Below are 8,871 nucleotides of genomic sequence, written 5' to 3'. Positions count from 1 at the left end.
TCACAATTATTTTTTATTATTTTGTAATTTACAAGCAGACAAACAAATGATTATTCTTACCTTGTCATTAGAATAGTCTCATCCACTTCGGAATGTTTATGCATTTGTTTTTATTTCTATTATATCTGTTTTGTATATTTTTATATTTTCTAAGGGACTCAGTAGGATACTATGCATAAATCAATCAATCAATCAGTCAATAACAAACGCATGACAAGTACTGGTCCTGACTGGACGAACTGTTTGTGACGTACTCTTGTTAGTATTATTTATTTATTTATTTATTTATTTACCTTCATTTAACCAGGCAATCCAGATTAAGAGCAGGTTTCTTATTTACAACTGTGGCCTGGCAAAATGATGATTCAGGGTTCCATCCACTGGTCATTGACGGTTCATGAAGAACTAATTGTGTTAGTTTAAAGCTTTGACTTGATATATGAGTCTATTACCACAATACCTTGATAAAGATCTTAACTGCTTGGTAAATAAACTAAATAAGCAAAATATGACTGCTGGAAAATTTTACCCATATTTGTGACGTATTTCTTTTTTTTTAATTCACCATTCCTTTAATAAATGCAATTACGTGTTTTTTCCTCCACACTGTTCACCATCACTGTCTTACACATCCTTCCATCAATCATCTTTGTACCCCACTTTTTTTTTTTTTTCTTATTTAAAAAGTGCCCTTGCTGACACTTTACTCCTTTCAAATGGGAAATTCTTTCTCAACCGTGTTACCGTAACATCTGGGGTAGTTCCCATTGAACAGGAAGCTTTAACTACAGGTATGGGAAATGACCTGCCAGATACCAATCGGTGCTTTGAGAATTTGTGGTTAAATAAGATTGATGTCCTGCTGTCTAGTTTCATGTGTAAGCGAGAAAGAGAGAGAGTCAGTGAGACAAGGGGAAAAGCATGGAGACCTTTGTCTTTCTGTTTCCTCAATTCGACTTCTCTGCCCCCAAGGAGGAAGTGTGTTTCAAAATGCTCGGTGAGACCGTGTGGCGTGCTACCAGAATGAAAGACAGCCAATCAAGGTACGTTTTTTCCTGAATTTTTAAAAAAAAAAATCACCGGTATGGAATATGCAGTCTGTGTAGAAGGATATAATCATGCAGGTATTACTTTACGACGGAGACAGGTTGTCACATTGGCTTTCATTAGAGCACTTTAGCTTGAATCCAGATATCCTGGGGATGCTTACTCAGTGCCTATCTGTAATGATCAGTAAACAAAGAGTGACTGAGACGTGTACTTGGACACTCAGTTTTTATCCACCTCTACAGCTTTTTTCCTTCACTCTAGTGCATACCAGGCATAATCATAATGGTTTGTAAATGGATCTAATGCAAGCTTATCAAGTGCTACCAAAGTACACAAGTGGTTAAGGATTCTTTCTTAGGATGCAACGAAAGCCATTTTACAAGCAAAAGATTTTACAAGACCATCGTACAGTATATTGCACTATATTTCTTACTTGCAACCTAGTCGTCTGAAAGCCATTTTTAAAGAAGTAGAGAAAAGACCAAAGTTTATCAGTACTTCCCCTTATTTCATCTCTTATATCGTGCCTCAGTACGTTAGCATGGCACGCATGACAAATGACTCATCCAACCTGAGCCTAATTCAAACACTCAACTTAAAAATACTAAGGTAAGATTTAAGACAGAGATTTAGGGTTTTGGAATAGTTAAGAAAAGATATTAAAAGAAAATGTTGCATGGTTTACTGCAGAGATTCGAAAAAGTAAGTGCAAATGTATGTAATTATCATATTTTTCATGTTTTTGGCATTTTGTTAGAGACATTCGGCTTGTTTAGTGTTTAAATTGACTTTTTTTTTATTTTAAAGCTAATTATTAAATAATTATTCAATTCGAACTTTATTTAATTTAATTTAAGATCTTGAACAGATTACCAAGTGTAACGACTCAGTTATGAATGATGAGACCTGGGGCATTATAATATAATAATTTTTGCAACAATATGTTTTAAAAAATCAGCTAGCTGTATGAGGAGTGGCCTTGGGGGGGCAGGGGGGTGGCGATGTTGGGCAGTACTCCATGACAATAACCATGGCCTCACTCAACTAAATGCAGAGTTAGTCGACTTATCTGTATATATAGGTCATTGCTTTATATATACTGTATATATAAATAAGCCAATGACCTAGAAAAGGAGCCACTTTTTCAAATCAGACCCCAAAGGTGGCGGAACAAGTCGCCCGCGTAGAAAGCGTTTGTTTTAGTAAGCTAAATTGGAGGGAAGTGCAACAAGGTGCTAGAAAGATATAAGTAACATGATTTCAAATTTCTGATTTGCATGTGTACCATTTGCATTTGCACTTGATCCACCTGTAATTTAGCATTTTATTTTATTTTATTTTTTGTCGAATTTGATTTGCTGACAGTTACATTATAAAGCCACAAGATACTAAATAAAGGATATGATTATAACTGTATTTAATAGAAGCATCTGCTTCCAGGACGAATTAAACCGATGTACGAAATGTTCTTTAAGATGCAAAACCATAAAGACCATGATAGTAGCATGCGATTTTCATAGTCCTTTGATTGCCCTAACATAGACAATGCATTGAGAACAACAGGTTGATATTTGGAGAATGAATAGGTCTGATGTAATCGTCTCACTCCAGGATGAAATATTGTAGTCTAGAACCGATTCTGCTGTTGGTCCACGAACCCCACATTTAGAAATGCTAGTTTTTTTTTTTAATAACTTTCATTTTTTTATGCAGGAACAAGGACAATGACAAAGATAAGGACAAGGACAAAAAGTACAGACTCAGCCTCTTGATGACCAGATCCGGATCACACGAGAATGTCAGCCCAGAGAAAAAGCCGCAATCCAAAACCCCATAGTGAGTCCTCTTTTTTTACATATTATACTGTATACCTAAACACTGAATTCCAACACCATGGATGTCCTGATTTAAATATGAAACATCTGTGACTTCACAGTATTCCACCTGAGGTCGCTTTGAGATGGAGTGATTCCTTTGAAGATCTGCTGGCACATCCAGGTGAGATAATGTTACCCGTGATGTTAACGTTAAGATCCTAGTTCTGTGCAGAAATCCCGTTAGGAACTGGAAGTGTCAGCTTGATTAAAAATAACAAGAGATGTTTCTGGTAGCTTGACATTTCAAACCAGCCCCAGGGTTGCTCGATACAGATTCGTGCTTTTTGCGCTCAACAAACAAGTACTGTATAACATTTACTGATGCAGTCCTGTGACCAGGAAGAGCTTTCTCGATAAACTTTCCAGCACACAAAACCAAGAAGGATCACTTCTGCATTGGAGGGTTACTCAAGCATACAAAAAGGTTGCTTGTTCTAGACTCACACCATTAAAGGATTTGTTGGAGTAGTGCCCGTCTTCAATTCCCAGTATCATTTCAGATCCATGCTGAGTCGAAATCAAGTAATAGCAAATGATCTAACGTGAATAACATGCTCCTTTTTGTCCCTGCTGTTTAGATGGAGTGGATGTCTTCACGCAATTCCTGCGGTCCGAGTTCAGCGAGGAGAACATCGAGTTCTGGTTAGCGTGTGAGGATTACAAGACCACAACGTCCCCCGCCAATTTGCACTCCAAGGCTAAGCAAATGTATGCTGTATTTATTGACGCCGAGGCACCCAAAGAGGTACGCTTCATTACATAAATTCCTACATACCCAGACTGGTGTAGAAGTCTTTTCACTTTTGTCTTTTCTCAAGTCGGGGTTCCATACACTTGTTTTTGGTAGGTTTTGGATCTACTGGTTTATGAAAATGTTTCTACACTTTTGGGGACAAATTCCCATTCTTAGATTTTCCCAGATTCCATTTCCCAGTTTCCCAGAGAGAAGGAAGTAGGACTGGTGAGGAAATAGTTTTATAGCTGCTTGTTTTTTGGGGTGTTCCCTAACGGTTTCAATACAAACATATAAAAAATATATATTTTACTTCAATAAAGTTTTAAAACTTAATCAGTTGTCAAGTTGCTGTCGTATAAGAGTTTTTATACAGGTGGCACACGGATTAGTGGTTAGCACTATCGCCTCGTATCACCAGGGTCTGGGTTCAATTCCCACCATGGGTCTGTGTGCATGGAGTTTGCATGTTCTCCACATGTTTGGTGGTTTTCCACTAGGTACATGTCCAAAGATATACAGATTAGACTAATTGGCATTCCCAAATTGCCTGTGGTGTGTGAATGTTGACCGGTGGTCCTACCACGGTCTAAAAAATTGGAATAAATACAATGGTAATCACCAGTGGCCTCCATGGTCCCCAGTTGGACTACAGAAGGGCCTAAATGGATGGATGGGTGGGTGTATAAATGCACGGATGGATGGACGGATGGATGGATGGGTGGATGGGTGGATGGATGGATGGATGGATGGATGGATAGATGGATGGATGGATGGGTGGGTGGGTGTATGGATGGATGGATGGGTGTATGGATGGATAGGTGGATGGGCGGGTGGATGGGGGGATGGATGGGTGGGTGGGTGTATGAATGGATGGATGGGTGGGTGGGTGTATGGATGGACGGATGGGTGGATGGATGAATGGATGGGTGGGTGGGTGTATGGATGGACGGATGGATGGACGGATGGATGGATGGGTGGATGGATGGGTGGGGGGGTATTTGGATTGAAGAGAAATGAAACATCCCAGGAAACAGGGTCAAAGTCTTCAGTCCTGTAGATTTTTCTATTGTGGGCAACTTATTACAATGTATTACATTAGATTAAACTGATCGATAACTTTTTATCAATTAGATTAAAGAATAAAAAATATAATAACACTATTCCGGACACTGGAAAAAAGTTCGGCTTGCTTTGTTCGACTGATTACAGTATGTTCATTACAAGTGATGATATGAAATGATTCTTTACTTTGGTGATTTGATTCTTTCAAACTGATTCATCTGGTCATTGATTCATAAGTCATGTGCTGCAAGCAAAGTACATATAATAATGAAAAAAAGATACTCAGATGACATGGACACTGAAACAACCAGCAGAAATTACTGTAAATTTGGACGATTAGAAATGTTCTTAGTTTTAGCTTAGAAAAAATATTGTTGATTCTGTTGATTGATTTACCAGATATGAGTGAGTTGTGCACAGTGTATTCGCTCTAATAGCTTTTCTTTTTAACCTTAAAAGAAAAACCCCCTATGACCGAGAACAAGCGTCAGCACAAGCCGAGCAGCTTCATTTCACGTGTTTTTTTGGCTGAGCTTTGGCGTCTGAGGCTAAAATGAAAAGCCTTTGCAACGATGTTTTGTCTATAAAGCGAGGTGTCTGAAAAACGGCCCAGCCGCACGGCCACAAAAGACTGAAGTGGAGATGTGACTGTGTGGTTTTCCTGCTAGCATTTCACAGCTGGGCCTGCAAACCCCCCCCCACACACACACACATACATCTCTCCCCCCAACTCAACCACCCACGCTTTTTCAGCCAGAGAAAAGAAAGCACATTGAAATACAAGTAAGCAGAAGTTACTGAGTCAAAAAAGAACTTAACGTGTTCTGACAACCTTGGTCATTAAGTGAACTCACAGTCAGGCTAATGATGTGTAACTTTTACAGAAGTATAGGCAAGACAGGAGAAATGACTTATAAAACAAGAGCCTGGTATAGGATACGGTACATTCGCATGTGCGTTCATGTCAAACCGGGACTATTGATTTTGCAGAACAACAGAACGAAGTTACAAGACCTTACTTTCTCGATATAATCCCCTGCTTTACTTAGTACGCCAGAGCCATGATCCGACCGTCTGCTTCACGTCTGAAACCCTGGCCTCCCAGAACTACTTTAATGGCCCAAACATGTGGAAATGGTTTGGTGACTCTACAGTGGACGCAGCAATAACGTCTATTCTGTAATGCGCAAGTGGTGTTGGTGAATGGTTGTGTGTACAGTTCCCACAGACAGACGTGTCTTTTTCGGTGATAAGCTAACCGTTGAATTTAAGGGTGTTCCAGACGTTCCACTCATGAGACTGCCTTCTTTAAAACCATTCAAATGTCACCATATACCTTCATGCGTTAGACATTTCTTCACAAGTCCCAGTTTGAATTGAACGCCTCTCTCGTATTTTATTGTACATATCTCGGAAAGATAGAGACTTCCCTGAACTGAAATGTATAAGTATCACAAACAGAAATAATAGTTTTGTATTTTTAAGTCATCCAAGTGTAAAAAGGAAGAAAATCACAAGGTAAAAATAGCACGCGAAGGTTCATGGGGAAATAATCTCTGATTCACTGAGTTGACGGAATTTCTTCATACTAATGCTATTTTTTACAACCTTCTCAACTGGTGGCTGAAAACGTCATGAGTCACGTGACTGCGTATTTTGACAGCCAGAATCTAAGGACCAACAATCTTAATTACCAACAGTTCAGTAATTAAACTGAGATCTTGAGATCCATTGCAGCAAAAACAATGATTTTCTCCCAGACGTGTTTCCAGACTAACACAAACATAGCATTACATTTTTTTTTGCCTTTAGTACACATCTACAACACATTCTTTAATTATTAAAACCCACATACTTATGAAGTCCACAGTTACGATAATTGTCTAAAGCACAGGAAAGGCGTGTTTGATTCTCACGATCAGGTTTATATTTATGCTTTAAGCCGCTCGAGCTGCAGACGGACTTTATTGTGACATAAGGAAGTGTTCAGAAAACACTTTGAGTCATCGTGCTGCACATAGCCAAAGTGAGAAAATGTGCCCGGACATGATAGTCTGAAGAGCCGTGGCACAAGCTTAACAAGGATAGAAAATCATTTCAATTATCACCAGGAAAGCATGACAGTACAGTACGTTATGCATGAAATACAAAACAGCTAGCACCGCATTTAAGTCGAAAAAGAAAAGGAAATGGTCGACGGCGACATGCTGTGGTTTCCTAGTGAGCATGATTAACAATTCTTATCGATTGTTTGGAAATCTCTGTCACTGCAAGATTTAATGCCGACTAACCATTACACTGTGTATCTGTAACATACACATTAATGAATACCAACATAACTTTTGATCATTTTTATTCCTAATAAACATGCTAGTCGTATCCAAAACACTAGAACTGCCCGGTGCCTAACCGAGTCATTGTGCCGTGTGTTACAGATTAATATCGACCACTCGACCAAGATGGACATTCAGAAGAACATCGCACAGCCGACGCAGTCGTGTTTCAACGCGGCGCAGAGCAAAATCTACACCTTGATGAAGAAGGACTGCTACCCACGCTTCCTCGCCTCAGACATCTACCTGTGCCTGACCAAGAGGAAAGCGCCTCCTGCCATGACCAGGAGAAGGTCTAGGTCTTTTGTGTTCAGTGACCGCGATGATAACGCAGCAGCCTGGTTGTAGCTCCTCAACAGCAATTAGTATGATGGTTTTTCGAAGATCGTAGGTGTGTACAGGTTACACTCAGTGCCTTGCTAGATCTGTTCACCGGACAGTATATTTTCTTTTTCCCTGGGTCAGCAAAAGAGTTCAGCTTGGATCATGATTTCAGCTAATCGCAGATTTAATCAAATGACATCGCCGCCAATTTTAACTTTATTATTTCACTGGTTTGATGTGTGCGTACGCTTAGCATAAAATACCGGTTTTATAACCGAGAGCTGGAAAGTGCTTGTGCAAATCTATGCAGAACTTACAGACTTTACGTCAGCAGAAGACAATATGACAAGGCTACAGTATAGCTAAGTTCATTTGCAAGCTAAATCCTTGAATAAGGTTTTTTTTTAAGGACAGATCGAGGTTGGATGATTAAATGCGCTTGTTCGTAAAACGTTATGGTTTCGATTGAATTCAATTACATTTTATTTGTATAGTGCTTTTAACAATTGTCATTGTCGCTAAGCAGCTTTACACAATCAAAAGAAATGATGTTTCTACAGTAACAGCTCATTTACAAACTTCTATCACAACTTATCTACATAAACTTACCGTAAGGCTGATAATCAATGGGTTTAAAATGCTAACGAGCGTTGAAAACGTATAACGCCTACTATCAGTTACAACTGTTTAGAGCTGCTATAACGTAAATGAAACTTTGTTTCAGCAGATTAAATGTAATAAGTTATGCTATAGCAAAATAATCCGCTTCGATGTGGTAGCATTGACACGATCTGAATTCTATTATTTTTGTATTTATTTCTTTTGCACCAGGAGACAAATTCACACAACACAAGCTAGTTAATGAAATATTGTCGCTCCGTCATATGATTACATTTGCAATTTCCTGATCATATTTAACAGTTAATTTAAGCTTCGCCCTTTGTGTCCCAGGAACTATGAAAAAACTAAGTGTTCACGATGATTCATATGTATCAGTATTTGTTTAATTTACAATATCTGTTTACAGAATTTCAAGTATTAACCTGTGACCAAGGAACTTCTTGCGATGAGAAATGAGAAGATTTGTAGATGTTGAAAAAAGCCATGAAGAAATATTAGAAACTTAACTCACGTTTCCTTTCACACGTTTTTTTTTTTTTTACACTATGATATAATCACATTGGTGTACTAACACAAGGCCATTATTTATTTACGACGTTTCACTTTGCCACAAGAGTTTCATGTTAATCAATTACTTGATTACAATCTTAGCTTTAATTTGTAAATTGTATATAAATCTGTGTGATAAATCACTGTATTATAATAATAAATACAATATTTCTCAATAAACGATTCGCTGAATGAACTTGGTGGTATTATCTGCTACTTTTACTATTTGTGGAATGAGTCTCCAGTGTCAGCAAAGCTTCAGGACATTGTGTTATTGGAAATTAATTACCTTTTGTGTGGTGCAAGTAACCCTGCTCCA

The 8,871-nt window shown here is 38.5% G+C and overlaps 1 protein-coding gene across 2 annotated transcripts; it reads left to right on the top strand.

The window, feature by feature from the left end:
- Positions 1-801: 801 nt before the first annotated feature.
- Positions 802-7,796, top strand: rgs18 (regulator of G protein signaling 18). Of its 2 annotated transcripts, none has more exons than XM_053500891.1 (5): positions 802-1,043; positions 2,764-2,886; positions 2,987-3,048; positions 3,506-3,672; positions 7,161-7,796. In XM_053500891.1, the coding sequence occupies exons 1-5, from the start codon at positions 922-924 to the stop codon at positions 7,404-7,406; spliced, it is 720 nt and encodes a 239-aa protein (XP_053356866.1). In that variant the 5' UTR covers positions 802-921; the 3' UTR covers positions 7,407-7,796. The 2 variants fall into 2 exon arrangements, with proteins under 2 accessions (XP_053356866.1, XP_053356872.1); XM_053500897.1 differs by lacking the exon at positions 802-1,043 and adding an exon at positions 1,577-1,659.
- The last annotated feature ends 1,075 nt before the right edge of the window (positions 7,797-8,871 follow it).

Source organism: Clarias gariepinus, chromosome 1 (assembly GCF_024256425.1).
Source record: "Clarias gariepinus isolate MV-2021 ecotype Netherlands chromosome 1, CGAR_prim_01v2, whole genome shotgun sequence".
Classification (NCBI taxonomy): domain Eukaryota; kingdom Metazoa; phylum Chordata; class Actinopteri; order Siluriformes; family Clariidae; genus Clarias; species Clarias gariepinus.
The sequence above is the reverse complement of the archived record's forward strand: the minus strand, read 5'-3'. Positions and strand labels throughout refer to the sequence as shown.